Source organism: Hemiscyllium ocellatum, chromosome 15 (assembly GCF_020745735.1).
Source record: "Hemiscyllium ocellatum isolate sHemOce1 chromosome 15, sHemOce1.pat.X.cur, whole genome shotgun sequence".
Taxonomy (NCBI): Eukaryota; Metazoa; Chordata; class Chondrichthyes; order Orectolobiformes; family Hemiscylliidae; genus Hemiscyllium; species Hemiscyllium ocellatum.
The window spans coordinates 55,447,767-55,470,087 of NC_083415.1; the positions used below are offsets into that span (position 1 = coordinate 55,447,767).

Genomic DNA, 22,321 nt, shown 5'->3' on the forward strand with positions numbered 1-22,321 from the left:
CCTCTGTAACCTACAACATCCTTCAGCACTGTCCACAACTCTACCAACCCTAGTTTCATCCACAAATTTACTAACCCATCCTTCTACACCCTCATTCAGGTCATTTATAAAAATGACAAACAGCAGTGGACCCAAAATAGATCCTTGCGGTACCCCACTAGTAACTGAACTCCAGGATAAACATTTCCTACCAACCACACCCTTTAGCCAATTTCTGATCCAAACTGCTAAATCAACCTCAATCCCATGCCTCTGTATTTTGTGCAATAACCTACATGGGAACCTTATCAAACGCCTTCCTGAAATCCAGATACACCACATCAACGGCTTTACCCTCATCCACCTGATTGGTCACCTTCTCAAAGAACTCAATAAGGTTTGCGAAGCATGATCTACCCTTCTTCCAATCAAAATGATGATTAAATCCTATCTCTTATAATCTTTTCCAATGCTTTACCCACAACTGAAGTAAGGCTCACTTGTCTTTAATTACCACGGTTGTCTCTACTCCCCTTCCTGAACAAGGGACAACATTTGATATCCTCCAGTCTCTGGTACTATTCCTGTAGATAATGACAACATAAAGATCAAAGCCAAAGGCTCAGCAATCTCTGCCCTGGCTTCCCAGAGAATTCTAGGATAAATCCCATCCGGCCCGAGGGATTTATCTGTTTTCACACTTTCCAGAATTTCTAACACCTCCTCCTTGTGAACCTCAATCCCATCTAGTCTAGTAGCCTGTATCTCAGTATTCTCGACAGCATTATCTGTTTCCAATGTGAATACTGATGAAAAATATTCATTTAGCACTTCCCTTATCTCCTCTAACTCCACGCACAATTTCCCACTACTGTCGTTGATTGGCCCTAATCTTACTCTGGTCATTCTTTTACATCTGACATTCCTGAAGAAAGCTTTAGGGTTTTCCCTGGTCCTATCTGCCAACATTTTCTCATGTCCCCTCCTCGCTCATCTTAGCTCTCTCTTTAGATCAAACATAGTAAATTGCAGAGCATAAAAACCTGAACCATCTGTCAGTTGGCAATGTGACAGGGATGCAGTAACCTAGAATATAGCTAACAATCTAGAGGCTATGACGTCAACCTCTACCAAGTTGTGAAATTGAGTTTATTATGTTTTATGGTTCCTTCTTATTTCCCCAACCCCTCGAAGAATAGTCACACACCATTAGTAACCACAAAAAATGCATCGTATTTCTGGAAGTCTTCTGTAACCCTGAGAAAACAAGATCTGCAACATGAGACAATTAGTAATCCTTGATTCAGTAGTAAGCACTCCTCTCTGAATCAGAAGATTGTGACATTCCTCTACATGGGTGTAACATGAGGGCAGCTTGCTCTGTTATGGTGGTGCTGTGCCCCGAATAAGATACTGAATCAGTGCTAAGGTACTGGAGACCATGGTAGTGTGCTGCAAATCTGAACAAACTCACCTCCCATGGAGACTGCCTTGTAGCAAAGGAAGAGGAAGAAGCAGGATTTTGTCACTCTAGCATGATCAAAAGTTACCACCCAATAAATAATTTTACACCATGCAAATCCAACCATATGTCTGTTGCCAACCTGATCTGAATGAAGTAACCTAGTGTAAACTAGTAATCCAAAGGTTCTGACTTCAAACCCTACCAAGTTATGTATTTGAGTTCAATGTATCTGTTAATTTATAACACTGGATTCAAAAGTTGTTGTACCAAATACAGACTGAGTTTTCACTTTGAGGGTAGGAATCACAGTTTCTGAATCGCAAAGCCATCCCTGGGACAACCTTCCCGATGACAGAAGCAGTAGACTGCAGCAGGAGATGAGTAACTGAGAGTGTGCCCTAACAGGAAGGTGTCCTCTCACCAAATGTGTTGGAGAAGAGAGAAGCAGCCAGAGGGCAACTGTTAGGGAGGGAAAGGGGTCTACTCCAGTAGGTGGCTTATAGGGACTTAGTGAGCTGAGAAGTAGAGTTGAAGCTGACCACATATATGGCACAGCTTTTTCTATGGGAGTACCTTCGAATCTTACATGTTTTTATTTAAATGACCTTGTGATGATCTGTTACCAGGCAGGCAGTGAATTTTACTTGGAGAGACAAACAGAGTTACAGAAAACCAAAAATTCTGACAAAGGGTCACTGGACGCAAAATGTTAACTCAGTTGTTCTCTCTTCAGATGTGTCCAGACCTGCTGAGTTTCTCCAACACTTTCTGTTTTGGTTTCAGCATCTGCAGATCTTTGTTTTTGTTTTTAGTGAATTTTTCTTTGCCAGACTAATTTGGCATTGGCCAATTCTTCATTGCCCCTGATTGGTTTGGCTTTCACATTCCGTCAGAATGTTATGATAGGCTAATTGGGATCATGTTCAGTTGGACTATGCTTTTGTTCATGCGTGGTGGAGTAGAATTTCCAATATCGAAGAATTCACTCACTAAAAATTTATTTATTTCCCCTGCAGATACCGTATTTTGGAGAAACCCTTTTCCTGTGGGAGTAAATGGGCTCAGAAAATGAAGGAATTCATGCGGTTTGCATGGAATACTTACTCTAAACCTACTCCAGATGACTGGAGAGAACTACTTGTCCTCTTTCTGTTATGTTCCAGTATATGTGCAATCATTGGTGGACTATTGTATAACTGGATGTTTTCATCTCTGAAATATGGATCATTGGCGTCCAATATAATAACTTGCATATTCACGGGTGCCATGTTGCTGCTTCTCTTCCTGGTCCATCCTGTACGTTGCGTGTTCACAATGGTGATCCCCACATTAGGTTCTAAGCAAGGTCGTGATTTGCTCTTCTCCACCTGTTTCATGCTCAGTGCCATCAACATAATACCCAACTTTATGGGCAATATCAAGATGATTCTTCAAGTGATGCAGTGCATTGCTCTGACCTCAGCGCAAAGCCTTGTGAACTCAACAAACTTTCTTAAGCAGATTAAATTATCAATGGATAAAGATATTGCCTATCTCTTTGACGAAATCTCAAAGAGCAGTTTGGTTACAAAGTCGAAAGCAGAATGGCGTGTCAATTCAGACATCGAAATGTTAGCAATCAAGAACCATCTACAAGCTATTGGCAATGAAATCCAAGGCAACCTTTCAACAATTCAGGGCATATTTGATGAGACCACTTTGAATACCAACAGAGTATTAGCTGGCTTTGTTTTCTTCTATCTGTCTCTAACATCAGCTTGGTATCTCAAGGGCTATCTGACAGATCTGCAGTTCGACAATGTCTATATAACTAGCAGGTTGGCTCAGCTTATGCAGACAGACAAGGCGAAGCTTATGCAACTTGGTCGGACTTCCAGTAAAAAGCTAATCAAATCCACAGGGTTGAAGATGTCCCCGGATGAGATAGCCAGATGTATGAAGCAATTTGTGATTTGTACAATGTTCCTGGCCTTGTCTGCAATTTTCATTGCAGCAGATTTCATTATCTTCAACCTGACCTCAAACATCCTGCTTCGGATTGCTGTTCTTCCACCTGTACCTATCACGTTGGAGCTTACATTTGTTGTAAATATGACTTTTTTCAAAAATTCTGCTTTCTTCGTGGTGGCAAGATGAAATTTTGGTTGACATTCAGGTCAATGTGGCAATTAAAAGATTTATACATTTAGTACTGGGATTAATTTCTAGAGAGGTAGAATTAGAAAGCAATGAAGAAATGTTAAACATGACAGACCGTACTTGGCAGTTGGGTGTAAACAGTCGTGTACTCTATTATAAAAACGATATAGATGCAACAGAGAAGGTAAATTACTCTTGTAGAACTGGCACACTATTCTGATTCAGAAAGAGATTTACTAGAATAGATCGACTACTGTACTAATAATTGATTGTCTTATGATGACATAAACTGAAGAATGGGAAGCTGATTTCATTCAAACTAACCAGTCTTAGAAGTAGTCAACAGGACAGTTATGAAAGGATGTTTCCCTTGATTGGGGATTATAAAACCAGGTAGCACAGCCTCGGAATAAGGACCAGACCATTTAGGACTGAAATGAGAAGGATTTTTTTTTAATTCAGAGGGGAGTGAATCTTTGAAATTCTCTACCACAGTGGGCTTTGAAGGCTCAAATTGGAAATGATACATTTCAACACAACAAAACAGTTGAAGGATAGTGTGGGGAAAATGGTGTTGCAGTAGAAGATCGGCCATGATCTCATTTTTAAAATTTATTCTATCATGGTACCTGGGCATCACTGGCTGGCCAGCATTTATTGCTTGTCCTAAGCTGCCATTGAGAAGATGGTTGCTGCAAATGTGTTGCTGGTCAAAGCACAGCAGGTTAGGCAGCATCTCAGGAATAGAGAATTCGACGTTTCGAGCATAAGCCCTTCATCAGGAATAAGAGAGAGAGCCAAGCAGGCTGAGATAAAAGGTAGGGAGGAGGGACTAGGGGGAGGGGCGATGGAGGTGGGATAGGTGGAAGGAGGTCAAGGTGAGGGTGATAGGCTGGAGTGGGGTGGGGGCGGAGAGGTCAGGAAGAGGATTGCAGGTTAGGAGGGCGGTGCTGAGTTGAGGGAACCGACTGAGACAAGGTGGGGGGAGGGGAAATGAGGAAGCTGGAGAAATCTGCCTGGTTGGGTCCAAATTTTGTTGGTTGGAATGTAGTTCGGAGTCCGTGTGGGATCAGTCGGTTCCTTAGGCAGGTGCTGAGGAAGGAGATGTGGCTGTGGTAACGAGTCTGTTTGAGAACGTGGCTGAAGAGCTTCTGTGCAGAGGAGATGACCTGGGGGGTGCAGTGAGAGAGGGACTCACTGAAATCCTTGTAGAGGGAGGAAGAGAGCTTCTTCAAGGAAGGCATCCTTGTAAGAGGATTCGCAGTAGGTTAAAATCTTTGAGTAAAAAATGAGGTCTGCAGATGCTGGAGATCACAGCTGCAAATGTGTTGCTGGTCAAAGCACAGCAGGTTAGGCAGCATCTCAGGAATAGAGAATTCGACGTTTCGAGCATAAGCCCTTCATCAGGAATAAGAGAGAGAGCCAAGCAGGCTGAGATAAAAGGTAGGGAGGAGGGACTAGGGGGAGGGGCGATGGAGGTGGGATAGGTGGAAGGAGGTCAAGGTGAGGGTGATAGGCCGGAGTGGGGTGGGGGCGGAGAGGTCAGGAAGAGGATTGCAGGTTAGGAGGGCGGTGCAAACTCAGCACCGCCCTCCTAACCTGCAATCCTCTTCCTGACCTCTCCGCCCCCACCCCACTCCGGCCTATCACCCTCACCTTGACCTCCTTCCACCTATCCCACCTCCATCGCCCCTCCCCCTAGTCCCTCCTCCCTACCTTTTATCTCAGCCTGTTTGGCTCTCTCTCTTATTCCTGATGAAGGGCTTATGCTCGAAACGTCGAATTCTCTATTCCTGAGATGCTGCCTGACCTGCTGTGCTTTGACCAGCAACACATTTGCAGCTGTGATCTCCAGCATCTGCAGACCTCATTTTTTACACATTGAGAAGATGGTGGTGAGCTACCTTCTTGAACTGCAGTCCATGTGCTGTAGGTTCACCCACAAAACATTTAGGAAGCGAATTCCAGGATTTTGACCCAGTAGCAGTGATGGAATGGCGATATATTTCCACATCAGGATATTGAGTGACTTCAAGGACAACTTTCAGGTGGTGATGTGCCCCTTATTTTTCTAGTTGGAAGTGGTTGTGGTTTGGAAAGTACTGTCTGAGGACATTTGGAGCATTTCTACAGTGTATCTTCTAGATACTGCTGCTATTGAGTATCGGTGGTGGAGAGAGTGGATGTGGTGCCAGTCAAGTGAGCTATTTTGTCCTAATTGGTGTCAGGTTTCTTGAATGTTGTCGGAGGTGCACCTGTCCAGGCAAGTGGGGAGTATTCCATCACACTCCTGATTAGTGCATTGTAGACGGGAGATACGTTCTGAGGAGTCAGTAGGCCAGTTAAATTGTTGCAGGATTCCGAGCCTCTGGCCTACTCTTGTAGCCATTGTCATAGAGATGTTCAGCATGGAAAAAGACCTTTCGGTCCAACCCGCGCATCCCAACTAGATATCCTAAATAATCTGGTCCAAAATCCTAGCACTAGGCCCATATCCCTCTTAACCCTTCCTATTCATACACCCATCTGGATGCTTCTTAAATGTTTCAGCCTCCACCACATCCTCTGGCAGTTCATTCCATATATGCACTATCCTTTACGTGACGAAGTTGTCCTTTAGGTCACTTTTAAATTTTCTTCCTCTCACCTTAAACAAATGGCCTCTAGTTTTGGACTCCTCTTGGCAAGTCTAGTTGAGTTTCTGGTCAATGGTAACCCCTAGGATGTTGACAGTGAAGGCTGCACTGATGATAACACCATCGAATATCAAGGTGCAGTGGTGAGATCAACTCTTATTGAAGATGGTGATTGCTTGGCATTTGTGTGGCATGAATGTTATTTGCCACTTATCAGCCCATGGATGGATTTTGTCCAGGTTTTGTTGCACTTGAGCACGGACTGCTTCAGTATGTGAGGAGTTACGAATGATGCTGAACATTGTGCAATCATCAGCGAACATCCTTACTTCTGACCTTATGATGGAGGGAAGGTCATTGATGAAGCAGCTGAAGATAGTTAGAACATGGAACATAGAACAATACAGTGCAGAACAGGCTCTTCAATGTTGCGCTGATCTGTGAACTAATCTAAGCCCATCTTCCTCCACCATCCCATCATCATTGGCAGGTAGGGCATTCCACACCCTTACCACTCTCTGAGTAAAGAACCTGCCTCTGACATCTGTCTTAAATCTATCACCCCTCAATTTGTAGCTATGCCCCCTCGTACAAGCTGATGTCATCATCCTAAGAAAAAGACTTTCATTGTCTACCCTATCTAATCCTCTGATCATCTTGTATGTCTCTATCTAATCCCATCTTAGCCTTTTTCTTCCCAATGAGAACAGACCCAATTCTCTCAGCCATCCCTCATAAGACCTTCCCTCCAGAACAGGCAACATCCTGGTAAATCTCCTCTGCACCTTTTCCAATGCTTCCACATCCTTCCTGAACTATGGGGACCAGAACTGTACACATTATTCCAAGTGCGGCCGCACTAGCGTTTTGTACAGTTGCAGCATGACATTATGGCTCTGGAACTCAATCCCTCTACCAATAAAACCTAACACACCGTATGCCTTCTTAATGGCACTATCAACCTGGGTGGCAACTTTCAGGGATCTATGTACATGGACTCCAAGATCCCTCTGCACGTCCACACTTCCAAGAATCTTTCCATTGACCCAGTATTCTGCCATCCTGTTATTCTTCCCAAACTGTATCACTTCACATTTATCTGCATTGAACTCCATTTGCCACCTTTCAGCCCAATTTTGCAGTTTATCCAAGTCCCCCTGCAACCTGAAACATTCTTCCACACTGTCCACTACTCCACTGACTTTAGTATCATTTGCAAATTTATTAACCCATTCACCTATGACTGCGTCTAAGTCATTTATAAAAATGACAAACAGCAGTGGTCACAAAACAGGTCCTTGTGGCACACCACTAGTAACTGAACTCCAGGCTGAATATTTTCCATCAACCATCACTGACTGCCTTCTTTCAGAAAACCAGTTTCTAATCCAAACTGCTAAATCACACTCAATCCCATGCCTCTGCATTTTCTCCAACAGCCTACTATGTGGAAACTTATCAAAGACTTTACTGAACTCCATGTACACCACGTCAACTGCCCTACCCTCACCAGCATGGTGACATCTTGCAAAATGTCCATATTAGAGAGGAGGAAGTGCTGGATGTCTTGAAACAGGTAAAGGTGGATAGATCCCCAGGACTGGATCAGGTGTACCTGAGAACTCTGTGGGAAGCTAGAGAAGTGACTGGTGGGCCTCTTGCTGAGATATTTGTATCATCGATAGTCACAGGTGAAGTGCCGGAAGACTGGAGGTTGGCAAACATGGTGCCACTGTTTAAGAAGGGTGGTAAGGACAAGCCAGGGAACTATAGACCAGTGAGCCTGACCTTGGTGGTGGGCAAGTTGTTGGAGGGAACCCTGAGGGACAGAATGTACATCGATTTGGAAAGGCAAGGACTGATTAGGGATAGTCAACATGGCTTTGTGCGTGGGAAATTATGTCTCACGAACTTGATTGAGTTTTTTGAAGAATAACAAAGAGGATTGATGAGGGCAGAGCAGTAGATGGATCCATATGGACTTCAGTAAGGCATTCGACAAGGTTCCCCATGGGAGACTGATTAGCAAGGTTAGATCTCATGGAATACAGGGAGAACTAGCCATTTGGATACAGAACTGGCTCAAAGGTAGAAGACAGAGGGTGGTGGTGGAGTGTTACTTTTCAGACTGGAGGCCTGTGACCAGTGGAGTGCCACAAGGATCGGTGCTGGATCCTCTACTTTTTGTAATTTACATAAAAGATTTGGATGCGAGCATAAGAGGTACAGTTAGTAAGTTTGCAGATGGCATCAAAATTGGAGGTGTAGTGGACAGCAAAGAGGGTTACCTCAGATTACAACAGGATCGTGATCAAATGGGCCAATAGGCTGAGAAGTGGCAGATGGAGTTTAATTCGGATAAATGCGAGGTGCTGCATTTTGGGAAAGCAAATCTTAGCAGGACTTATACACTTAATGGTAAGGTCCTAGGGAGTGTTTCTGAACAAAGAGACCATGGGGTGCAGGTTCTTGGGTCCTTTTAAATGGAGTCGCAGGTAGATAGGATAGTGAAGAAGGCCTTTGGTATGCTTTCTTTTATTGGTCAGAGTATTGAGTACAGGAGTTGGGAGGTCATGCTGCGGCTGTACAGGACATTGGTTAGGCCACTGTTGGAATATTGCGTGCAGTCTGATCTCCTTCCTATTGGAAAAATGTTATGAAATTTAAAAGGGCTCAGAAAAGATTTACAAGCGTGTTTCCTGGGTTGGAGGATTTGAGCTATACGGAGGGGCTGAACAGGTTGGGGCTGTTTTCCCGGAACATCGGAGGCTAAGGGATGACCTTATAGAGGTTTACAAAATTATGAGGGGCATAGATAGGGTAAATAGACTGGGGTGGGGGGTGTCCAGAACTAGAGGGCATATGTTTAGGGTGAGAGGGGAAAGACATAAAAGAGACCTACAGGACAACTTTTTCATGCATGGAATGAACTGCCAGAGGAAGTGGTGGAGGCTGGTACAATTGCTACATTTAAGAGGCATTTGGATGGGTATATGAATAGGAAGGGTTTGGAGGGATATGTGCTGGGTGCTGGCAGGTGGGACTAGATTGGATTGGGATATCTAGTCGGCATGGATGGGTTGGACCGAAGGGTCTGTTTCTATGCTATACATCTCTAGGACTGTATGACTCTATGACTCTATGACATGCTTGGTCACCTTCTCAAAAATCTCAATGAGGTTTGTGAGACATGACCTGCCCTTGACGAAACCATGTTGACTATCTGAAATCAAATTGTTGCTTGCTAGATGATTATAAATTCTATCTTTTATAATCCTTTCCAAAACTTTTCCTACAACTGACATAAGGCTCACTGGTCTGTAATTACCTGGGTTATCTCTACTGCCCTTCTTGAACAAGAGCACAATATTTGCAATCCTCCAGTCCTCTGGTACTAAACCTGGAGACAATGACGACTCAAAGATCAAAGCCAAAGGCTCCAATACCTCCTCCCTAACTTCCTGCAGAATCGTTGGATAAATCCTATCCGGCTCAGGGGACTTGTCTACTTTTACTCCTTCAAGAATTGAAAATACCTCTGCCTTACTAACCTCGATCCTTTCTAGTGTAATATCTCGTATCTCATTCTTCTCCCCTACAATATTATCCTTTTTCTGAGTGAAAACCGAAAAGAAATATTTGTTTAATACCCCTCCGATCTCCACAGGGTCCACACACAACTTCCTATTTCTGTCTTTGACTGGCCCTATTCCTAACTTAGTCATCTTTTTATTCCTCACATACGTATAGAAAACTTTAGGGTTCTCCTTTATCTTACTTGCTAAAGACTGATCATGTCCTCTCTTTGCTCTTCTTAACTCTCTCTTTAAGTCCTTCCTAGCTTACCTACCACTAAATCAAACATCCTCTTGTTGACCCTTCAACACAATGTGTCAGGAAATCCTCCTACCCACTGTTAGGTCGGGACTGCCGACCCCGTGCTCGTTTCAGAGGAATGAGACACCAGGCCAGATTCAAAAGGTACAAAGACTTCTTTATTCCGAGAGCGAATTGTACAGTGAGCGGTTTCGCTCACCGGAGAAGGCGCGCGTTCTGCCTTCCCTCGCGGACCCGACGATATTTTAAACCCCGCTCCTCTGAGTGTCCAGTTCCAACTTCCTCATCAGGCCTCCTCGTTGGTCCATTCGGTTGTGTGCGAGTGGACCAGGACTCTCATTGGCCATACTGAGGTGCCTGTCAAAACCCTTACTATGCCTGTCGAGCCCCTACTGTGTTTGTACAATGATTCAGCCCTCATGGGTCCGGTAGTTTCCGTCCCAGTAATTAGTAGTCCATTGTTTAGTCAGTTAAGTTCATTACTATGCGTCTTTCTGCCTAGGCGTATTCCCTGACTGAGACAATAGTTCTACAAAGGTTGATCAACAGTCATTATAACTTATCGCTGGTTTCAATGGGGATTTACGTCATCGGGGACATCGGCATTCAATTTATCCATACTCTGTTTCGATGGTATAATTTACACCTTTCAACTATTACCGGTTTTTCTTTGTTGGTTTTGAATTCCCGGGTGGATGGTCTGGTTCTGGCTGACCTGATCTAATCATCAGGGAATGTGGTCCCAGACAGACAGTCTTGCAATTGTTAGTTTCCCTGCATGGCTGTGTTTAACCCTTTAGGGACTGAATCTGACAATGTCTGCTGTAGTACTAATAGCACATTGTTTAACCCCAACCTAAGGCACCCCAGTAATGAATTACCCCAACACCCCAACACCACATTGGACAAATACTGATCCGTCTGACGTACTGGAGTTATAGCATTTCCTGTCAATTATGGGGAAGTTAAAGTCCCCCATAATGACCACCCTGTTCCTTTCACTCCTAGTAAAAAATGAGGTCTGCAGATGCTGGAGATCACAGCTGCAAATGTGTTGCTGGTCAAAGCACAGCAGGTTAGGCAGCATCTCAGGAATAGAGAATTCGACGTTTCGAGCATAAGCCCTTCATCAGCCTTTCACTCCTACTCAGAATCGTTTTGCTGATCCTCTCCTCCACATCCCTGGAACTCCGTGGAGGCTGATAAAAAAAACTCTCCTCTCCAGTTTCTAATCTCAGCCCATACTACCTCAGTAGACGAGTCCTCATCAGAGGTTCATTCAGCCACCGTTATACTGTCCTTGACTAACAAGGCCACACCTCGCCCTCTTTTACTGCCTTGCCTATTCTTAATGAAAGATCTAAACCCTGGAACCTGCAACATCCATTCCTCACCCTGCTCTCATCCATATCTCCAAAATGGCCACAACATCGAAGTCCCAGGTACCATCCACGCTGCAAGCTCACCTATCTTATTTCGGATACATAGAACATAGATCATAGAACAGTACAGCACAGAACAGGCCCTTCAGCCCACAAAGTTGTGCACCCTCAAATTTCTGTGATTATATGCATATCCAGCAGTCTCTTAAATGTCCCCAATGACCTTACTTCCACAACTGCTGCTGGCAACGCATTCCATGCTCTCACAACTCTCTGTGTAAAGAACCCGCCTCTGACATCCCCTCTATACCTTCCTCCAACCAGCTTAAAACTATGACCCCTCGTGTTAGCCATTTCTGCCCTGGGAAATAGTCTCTGGCTATCGACTATATCTATGCCTCTCATTATCTTGTATACCTCAATTAGGTCCCCTCTCCTCCTCCTTTTCTCCAATGAAAAAAGTCCGAGCTCAGTCAACCTCTCTTCATAAGATAAGCCCTCCAGTCCAGGCAGCATCCTGGTAAACCTCTTCTGAACCCTTTCAAAAGCATCCACATCCTTCCTATAATAGGTCGACCAGAACTGGACGCAGTATCCCAAGTGCAGTCTAACCAAAGTTTTATAGAGCTGCAACAAGATCTCACGACTCTTAAACTCAATCCCCCCCTTTAATGAAAGCCAAAACACCATATGCTTTCTTAACAACCCTTGGGTGGCCATTTTAAGGGATCTATGTACCTGCACACCAAGATCCCTTTGTTCCTCTACACTGCCAAGAATCCTATTCTTAATCCTGTACTCAGCTTTCAAATTTGACCTTCCAAAATGCATCACCTCGCATTTATCCAGATTGAACTCCATCTGCCACCTCTCAGCCCATCTCTGCATCCTGTCAATGTCCCGCTGCAGCCTACAAAGCCCTCTATTCTGTCAACGACACCTCCAACCTTTGTGTCGTCTGCAAACTTGCTGACCCATCCTTCAATCCCCTCATCCAAGTCATTAATAAAAATTACAAACAGTAGAGGCCCAAGGACAGAGCCCTGTGGAACCACCACTCACCACTGACTTCCAGGCAGAATATCTTCCTTCTTCTGTCGGCCAGCCAATTCTGTATCCAGACAGCTAAGTTCCCATTATCCATTCCTCTTGACCTTCTGAATGAGCTTACCATGGGGAACCTTATCAAATGCCTTGCTAAAGTCCATATACATCCACAGCTCGACCCTCATCAACTTTTCTAGTCACATCCTCAAAGAACTCGATAAGGTTTGTGAGGCATGACCTGCCCCTCACAAAGCCATGTTGACTGCATTTAATCAAGCCATACTCTTCCAGATGGTCATAAATCCTATCCCTCGGAATCCTTTCTAACACCTTGCAGACAACAGAAGTGAAACTTACTGGTCTGTAATTGCTGGGGATTTCCCTATTTCCTTTCTTGAAGACAGCAATTACATATGCCTCTCTCCAGTCCTCAGGTATGATTCCAGTGGAGAGCGAGGATGCAAAGATCTTTGCAAGTGGCGAAGCAATCGCATTTCTCGTTTCCCAAAGCAGCCGAGGACAAATCTGGTCCGGGCCTGGCGACTTGTCAATCTTAATGTTTGACAAAATTTTCAGCACATCAGCTTCCTCTATCTCTATCCATTCCAGCATTAACACCTCCTCTTCAAAGATTTCATTCACTACAAAGTTCATTTCTTTTATAAAGACAGAAGCAAAAAATTCATTTAGGGCTTCCCTACCTCCTCAGACTCCACACACAAGTTCCCTATGCTATCCCTGATCGGCCCTACTCTTTCTTTGACCATTCTCTTATTCCTCACATAAGTGTAAAATGTCTTTATGTTCTCCCTAATCCGTTCTGCCAAGCCTTTCTCGTGCCCCCTCCTGGCTCTCCACAGACCATTTTTGAGCTTCTTTCTCACCTGCCTGTAATCCTCTAGAGCTGAGCTTGACCCTAGCTTCCTCCACCTTCTTGCCTGTCTCAGAGGGACATATTTATTCATCACTCGCAACAACTGTTCCTTAAACAGTCTCCACATGTCTATAGTGCCTTTACCATGGAACAATTTCTCCCAGTCCATGCTTCCTAACTCATGTCTAATCGCACCATAGTTTCCTCTTCCCCAATTAAATATCCTCCCATTTTGCCTAATCCTCTCCTTCTCCATAGCTATGTAGAATGTGAGGCAGTTGTGGTCACTATCACCAAAATGCTCTCCCACCACAAGATCTGATACCTGCCCCGGCTTGTTTCCGAGCACCAAGTCTAGAATGGTCTCTCCTCTCGTCGGCCTGTCAATGTACTGAGTTAGGAAACCCTCCTGAACACACCTTACAAAAACAGCTCCATTCAAATCTTCTGCTCGAAGGAGGTTCCAATCAATATTGTGAAAGTTAAAGTCACCCATTACAACAACCCTACTACATCCACACTTTTCCAAAAATCTGCCGACCTATGCTTCCTTCCATCTCCCTGCTGCTATTGGGGAGCCTGTAGTAAACCCCTAACGAGGTGACTGCTCCCTTGCTGTTCCTAATTTCCACCCATACTGACTCGCTAGGCAGATTTTCCTCGACATTGGAGGCTTCTGTAGCTGTGATACCCTCTCTGATTAGTAGTGCTACACCCCCTCCTCTTTTCCCCCCTCTCCATATTCTTTTTAAATGCTCTAAACCCTGGAACATCCAGCAACCATTCCTGCCCCTGAGAATCCATGTCTCTGTTATGGCCACAACATCATAGCACCAGGTACTGATCCATGCTCTAAGTTCATCACTTTTATTCCTGATACTCCTTGCGTTAAAGCAAACACACTTTAACTGATCCCTTGGTTCCTTCCCAGGAAAATCCTTCCCACTAGCTGGTCTACCGCTTGCTATTGCCTCATCTGCATCAACTCTCACCTCCGGTATACAGCTCAGGTTCCCACCCCCCTGCCATACTAGTTTAAACCCTCTTGAACCACTCGAGCAAACCTTCCACCCAGGACATTGGTCCCCTTGCAGTTCAGATGAAACCCGTCCTTATTGTACAGGTCCCACCTTCTCCAGAAGGCATCCCAATTATCTACATATCTGAAGCCCTCCCTCCCACACCAGCTGCGCAGCCACGTGTTAAGCTGTGCCCGCTCCCTGTTCCTCGCCACACTATCGCGTGGCACCAGTCGTAAACTAGAGAATACTACTCTGTTCGTCCTGCTTTGCAGCTTCCATCCTAACTCCCTGAAATCACTTTTTATATCCTCAGTCCTTTTCCTGGCTATATCATTAGTGCCAATATGTAACACGATTTCTGGCTGTTCGCCCTCCCCTTTTAGAACCTTATACATCTGATCGGAGACGTCCCGGACCCTGGCACCAGGGAGGCAACATACCTTCCGGGAATCCCGATCCTGACCACAAAATCTCCTGTCAATTCCCCTAACTACCGAGTCCCCTACCACTAGCGCTTTTCTATTCTGCCCCCTTCCCTTCTTTGCCACAGTGTCAGGCTCAGTGCCAGAGAACTGACTGCTATGGCTTTCCTCTGGCAGGTCATCCCCCCCAGCAGTATCCAAAACAGTATATTTATTGCTGAGGGGAATGTCCACAGGGGATCTCTGCACTGTCTGTCTGTCCCCTTTCCTCCCCCTAACTGTAACCCATCTATCCTTGTCCTAAGCCTTAGGCGTAGACACACTTCAAACCAGCTTGCTGTCTGCCAGCACACTCCTGTGACCATGAAATCCTGTCCATGCCCTCCCTACTCTCATCCTTTTGTGCACTGGAACTACATCTCAGGTTCCCATCCCCCTGCCAAACTGGTTTAAACCCACTTGAATAGCACCAGCAAATTTCCCACCCAGGATATTGGTACCCCTCTGGTTCAAGTGAAGACCGTCTTGTTTGTAGAAGTCCCACTTGACCAGAATGAGCCCCAATTATCCATGTACCTAAAACCCTCCCTCCTGCATCATCCCTGCAGCCACATGTTCAGCTAATATTTCTCCCTGTTCTTCACCTCACTAACACGTGGCATGGTTAACAAACCAGAGATAACAACTTTGTTTGTTTTAGCTCTCAGCTTCCATCCTATCTCCCTGAAATCCTGCCTTAAATCCCTATCCCTCTTTTTACCTGTGTCATTGGTGCCTACATGGACAACGACTTGGGGTGGTCCTCCTCTCCCTTCTGGACCTCAAAGACACAATCTGAGACATCACAGACCTTGGTACCTGGGAGGCAATACACCAGCCGCAAGTCTCGTTCATTCCCAACAGTCCTCCGATCTAACTACTGAGTCCCCAGTGACTAACACTCTCCTCCTTTCCCTCCTTCCCTTCTGTGCAATAGGGACAGACTCTGTGCCAGAGACCTGCAACCCACTGCATACCTCCCCCAACAGTATCCAAAACGGTATACTTGTTTTCCAGGGAAACGACCACATGGGATCCCTGCACAACTGTTTTTTCCTCCTTCGAACAGTCACCCAGCTTTCTTCGTGCCTAGGAGTAACTACTTCCCTGCAACTCTTACCTATCAAAGCCACTGCCTCCCGAATGATCCAAAGTTCATCCAGCTCCAACTCCAGTTCCCTAAAGCGGTCTTGGAGGAGTGAGAGTTGATGTGCACTTCCTGCAGATGTACTTGGATGGAACACTAATGGTATTCCTCACCTCAAACAACTTGCAGGAGGAACATTCCTCTCTCTGCACTGCCATCCCTGCTAGTCCCCTTCTCAGAATATGAATAAAGAGAAGCTTACCTGATGTGACCCTGGTGTTTAAGGTGAGAGGAGGTGGTTGGGTGGGAGGCCCCACAAAGATAAGGTATCAGTTTTAGAAAACACTCACTTATATGGCTGGAGGGAAATAAAAAAAGTCCCTCCTTTATCAGAAACCTCTGGTCTTCGATGTCAGATGTAAAGACTCACCTCAGTGACTCACCGCTTCCGACAGGCCCTGGTCCAAGTTCCTGCCCTTTGAGCTGCTGCAGCTGCTGCTGTTGCTCCTGGTTGGGCCACGGACATTACCCTGAGGAACTCCTGCACAAATATCCTGGAGCTGAGATGTCCGAACTCCAACAACCGCAACCATCTTCCTTTGTGTCAGGTATGACTCTAACCAGCAGATAGTTTGTCCCCTGATACCCACTGATCCTCTTTTTGCTAGCACCCCTTGATGCCACACTTGTTCAAATACACCCTTGTTTTCAAGGGCTGTCCCTCTCACCTGCCCTCTGGAATTGAGCTCTTTCGTCCATGTTTGAACCAAGGCTGTAATGATGCCAGGAGCTGAGTGGCCCTGGCAGAGACCAAACTGGGCATCACTGAGCAGGTTGTTCCTGAGCAGGTGCTACTTGACACCTGTTGATGACACCTTCCATCACTTTACTGATGATCAAAAGTAGACTGACAGAGCAGTAATTAGCCGTGTTAAATATGTCCTGCTCATACCTGGGCAATTTTCCACATTGTCAGGAAGATGCTGGTGTTGTAATTGTAATAGAAGAGTTTGGCTAGGGACATGGCAAGTTATGGAGCATAACTCTTCGGTACTACACAAAGGAAGATGCTTGTGGTTGTTGGAATTTAGACATCTCAGCTCCAGGGCATTCTGCAGGAGTTCCTCAGGGTACTAAGCTTCTCTTTTATTGGTACTATTGCCAGAATGTTTTCAGGGCCCGTAGCCTTTGCATTATCCAGTGTCTCCAATCATTTCTTGATATGATGTGGAGTGAATCAAATTGGCTGAAGACTGTTATCTGTGACGTTGGGGACCACTGGAGGAGGCTGAGATGAATCATCCACTTGGCACTTCTGGCTGAAGATTGCTAAGAATGCTTCAGTCTTATGTTTTGCATTAATATGTTGGGATCTTCCGTCATTGAGGATGGGAATATTTGTGGATCTTCCTCCTCCAGTGAGTTATATAATTAACCATCACTATTCACAACAGGAGGTAGCAAGACTGCAGAGCATAGATCTGATTTATTAATTGTGGGATTGTCTGTCTATTACTTGCTGTTGCTTGGCGTGCAGATTGTCCTGTTTGGTAGCTGCCCCAGGTAACACCTAATTTCTCTGCCTGATGCTACTCCTGGTAGGCCCTGCTGTACTCTCCATTGAACCAGAATTGATCCCCTGGCATGAAAGTAATGGTAGACTAAGGTATATGCCTGGCATGAGTTTGCAGATTGTAGATGGATGCCCAGTCTTGAATTGCTACATCTGTTTGAAGTCTGTCCCATTTCGCACAGTGATAATATCACACAACATGATGGAGGTTATTCTCAATGTGAAAGTGGGACTTTGTCTCCACAAGAATTGTGTGGTGGTCATTCTTCCCAACGCATCTGCAACCAGCAGAATGGTGAGAGCAGCTGGGGAGTGAAATCTGGCCAGAACACATGGTGGAATGTCCTAATAATTCATCTCAAAAATGGGCTATATCATTTCCTTTTGAGATTCTTGAAAGCGATGGCCCTATCAAGAAAGTCGGTGACGTTCTGTGTCGTTAATTACTTAAAACACTTTGAGACCGCTGATGATTGCAAAAGACACAGAGTAAATACAAGTTGTTCAATTATATTACATTGCTAGGATTGTCTTTGTTATATGATGAGAGAGATTCAAGTTGCAGGCAGACAATCTCTTTATAGAAACCAAGAGTTTTATAACATAAGGAAATATTAAGTCGGAGGCACAAGTTCAGATTTTTAAAATTGTTGGAGACCCTCTCCACATGGCAGAATTAGGTTGAAATCCTAAGTTCCAAACCCGCATTTCTCACTTTCACTGGGATAAGATTGCAGGGTAGACTGTGGTCCCAGCATTCTCAGTTTGTGAAGGCTGTTGTCTATTTAAATGAAATTGATTCCGGAATCTCTTATTTTGAGAAGCTAGAATATGGAAATCAGGCCACAGCGGCTCTCTTCTCAGTACATTTCTTTTGGATAACCAGGAGTCCCTCTGGAGAGCCAACCTGTCCTGAAATTATATGCATAGGGTTATTATTGGCGCGAGGTCAAGGTTCAGGTATCCTTTAAGGGTGGAGATCATGGATCCTTTGTAGGGATGGATGGGATGTAGGGACGCAGATATCCTTTGGGAATGTCAGGTATTGTTTTGGATTAATAATATGAAGAAGATTGTGCACAAGGGGTGCATTGATGCACGTCTCGTTTTGCATCTCAGCCTGTCCTGTTTTTCTCTGCACTAGAAAAATGGCTGCAACAAATTGCAAAACCAAAACCTCTTCTTCTCTCAGTAAGCCCCCTCTGAGTTTGGGAAAGGAGTCGGAATAATGTGCTGCTATATAAGATAGAAAGGTTTTGTTATGGACCAGTAGAGGAACCCCAAAACCAGTGCAAATTTGTAACTCAGGCTTCAGCTATTAGTCTGGGCAGGCTAGGGCTTGAGTTGTCCCTTTGCAATTGGTTCGGTTTTCTGCAAAAACACATTCCAAGTTACTCACTACACTGGCATTGGTCTCAGTTGAGTTTGTGAATTGGTGGGGCTGGGATTGAGGCATGTTGTGGAAGCTATGCCGATTGTGGTCGAGTTGAACGATCATCTTCTTTCCGGCTCCACATTTTATCTGGAAAGTGACTAATGCTCATCTCTTCCAGGATACCGTGTTCCTGAGATGGAGAGCCAAACAGAGCACAGCCAATGTCAGTTCCATTCCTGGGTTCTCCAACTTTCTCAGGGGTCTTATAACACAACTTAAGTCCCCCCCTTCCATATTAAAGTCCTTTACAGCTATGTTTAGATGTATGGCATAGCACTGTACAACATGAAACATATTTAGCTGTCAGGAATTTATCAGGCAAATGTGGGAAATCTGGTCTAGTGTTGTTACAAAATATGATAATGTCAAAAGTAGTTTTGAAATTACATTGGTACACACATATTTAAGGAAGCCAGATTGTCCACAATGTATGATCCAAATTAAGTCTGCAGATTAAGTATGGGGATTTACAGTTAAAACCTAAAAATAATGAATCCTTCTCTTTCATTATAAGGACATTTGATTGCCACAATTGATTACAAAATGCCATCATATTAGCAGCTTGGGAAAAAGATGGTTTCAAATTTTCTCTGTACTTTATATTTTTCATATTTAAGTTCATATTTATGGCAAATCGTTAAAAATGAATTGGTCTATTTCAGGTAAATATGGTGATTCTATCAGTTCCATCACCCCGATCTCTAATAAACCAAAAACCTCAATTCCACTGGGATTTCATCTTTGTTTCTGATGTTTGCACGTTCCACCCATCTTACCCTAACATCAAGGTCATCTGTATTGTCTGCCTGCTCCACACTATTGCTTATATGACAGTGTTTTTGGAAACCTATGCTTTACGTATACGAAGGAAAATTTCGGCAGCCTTCTTTGAGCAACGAGAAGTCGAAAGGATCAACTATTTGCACCAAAAAATTTTGACAGATTCAGAACATCAATTTGAAAACAAGACTGCAGTCTTCACTGTGTCTGAACAATGCAATGTGACCTTCAAATAGTAATGCAAAATATGACTGCTGTCTACTGGCTGGCTTAGATTTTTGAGATGCATATTAAATATCAGAGGAGTAGAAATTAAATTTAAACATTTGGTGTGAATATTAACACTGCTCTTAGGTTAATGCTAGTCGTTGTCAGTACGAACACCCATAGTATTGTATTGTGTTGAAACACTGTTACTTATAGTACAGTGCAGAGCATGGTACAGAATTGGTACAGAAGAGTTGCACATATTATAAAGTCTGACTTGGCGGTGTTGACAGCACTAAATTATATATGGAGGTGCTGTCACAAAATTATTCTAATTACACAAGATGTAAATCCTAAAAGCAGCCAAATAAACTTACCACAAGCACGCAAACAAAATATTCAGTTTAACTTATACAAAAGATTCCTTTTTCACTCCACAATACTGTATTCACTACTGGTTGGACTGACCACATGAAGAATCGTAAGGTTTCTGAAGAGTCCTAGAAATGGTCCCACAGCACCAAGCTTTATTTCTCCTTGCTAATAATCTACAAGAAACCACATTACATCACAGCAGAGACATTCCATCAGGCTCTCGAAAATAAGTAGTTAACAAGAGAGCTGATTGAACTTGCTCCTTACAACATTGATAATATGATGTCCAAAATTTATTTAATCTTCCCAATGAGACAACTATAGAATTTCCATGAGTCTCTCCACTGATTCCTAAAGGCGACAAAGAGTAACATGCAATAAGTAACAATAGAATAACCACAATTATTCAATGCTGAACTTCTATGGATCTATTATTCATTGCTTCATTGGTATCATGCTTTGTTTTTAAATGAGACTAAACTATTTTAATGTGTGTTGTATCTTCAACATTCAAAGAAAATTCAGCAAATGCTACAACTGTTTCTGTGCCGTTGTGTTTAGATTATGTAAAGTTTGAAACAACAACGGAAACCTAAAGCTGGCTGACTAAAAGAATTAGACAATATTCTTGCATTGGGCAAAAGTGAGGACTGCAGATGCTAGAAAGCAGAGTTTAGATCAGAGTGGTGCTGGAAAAGCACAGCAGGTCAGGCAGCATCCGAGGAGCTGGAAAATCAACATTTCGGGCAAAAGCCCTTCATTAGGAATAGAGGCAGGAAGCCTCCAGGGTGGAGAGGTAAATGGGTGGTGGTGGCATTAACTGATCAGTCATTGGCAAGTGTGAGGTTATCCATTTTGGACCAAAGATTCCTTGGGGGTGCTTTCTTGATGGTATGGAGTTAAACACAAATGGATGTCCAAAGAGACTTGGGGGTTTAGATGCATACAGCTTTAAAATGCCACAGCAGGAGTAGAAAATAATTAATAAGACTAATGGAATGCTAACCTTTATTTCTGAAGGACAAGGATGCAGACATTATGCGGCTGTTTTACAAAAACTTGGTTAGACCCCTGTAGTGATTGGGACCAGGTTGACTTTGTTAACCATAAGGTTCCCAATTGGCCCTGGTTTACAATCTCAATTATGAACCTCAAGGTCACCCCATCACTACAAACCCATTTGGAATATTGTGAGCAGATCTGGGCACCACAGCTTAGGAAGGATATATTGGCCTTGGAGACAGTACCATGTGGGTTGACAAGGGGACTTCAGTGGTTAAGTTATGAGGAGGGATTTCACAGATGAGGTCTGAATTATTTGTCTGCAGAATTCAGAAGGTTAAGGGATGATCTGATCGAACTCTTCAAGATATTAGCAGGAAAAGGCAGGGTAGACAAAGAAAAACTGGTTGGGGGTTCTAGAACTAGGAGTATAGTTTAAGAATTAGTGCTAGTCCATTCAGGAGAGATGTGAGGAAACATTTGCCCAGACAACAGGTGGTAGAGGTTTGGAACTCTCTTCCACAAATGGCAGTGGATGCTGAATGTAGTTGTTAATTTTAAATCTGATAAATTTTTTTTTTAATTTGAAAAAGTATTAAGGGATATGGGCCAAAGGTAGGTAGACAAGGTTAGGCTAGACCAGCCATGATTTCATTGAATGACAGAACAGATTCAAGAGGTTGCATGGCCTATTCCTGTTCCAATGTCCGTATATTTAGTATAAGCGTTAGGAGTTCTGCACTGCTTGCTATCGCAAGAAGCCCTATGTTGTGTTTTATTTTATTATTCATAAGCAGTTTGGAACTTGCAGTGGAAAATTAACATTTTTTGATTACTACTTATTGGAAAGTTGCCCATGTATGTGTGTGTCTGTGTGAAAGCAATACTATCTCTGTCATAGCAACAGCAATTAAGTTTTCCAAATAAACTTTTTCAATGAGCACTAGATGTGAAGCATATTGGAGATTTATTTCTGTGTCATTATTACATTACACCTGTTCATAGCATCTGCCACTGTTG

The 22,321-nt window shown here is 43.9% G+C and overlaps 1 protein-coding gene across 1 annotated transcript; it reads left to right on the forward strand.

Moving 5' to 3' along the window:
• The first annotated feature begins 2,758 nt into the window (after positions 1-2,758).
• Positions 2,759-20,706, forward strand: LOC132822845 (osteoclast stimulatory transmembrane protein-like). The gene is made up of 2 exons (XM_060836218.1): positions 2,759-3,529; positions 19,600-20,706. The coding sequence occupies exons 1-2, from the start codon at positions 2,759-2,761 to the stop codon at positions 19,951-19,953; spliced, it is 1,125 nt and encodes a 374-aa protein (XP_060692201.1). The 3' UTR covers positions 19,954-20,706.
• Positions 20,707-22,321: the final 1,615 nt, after the last annotated feature.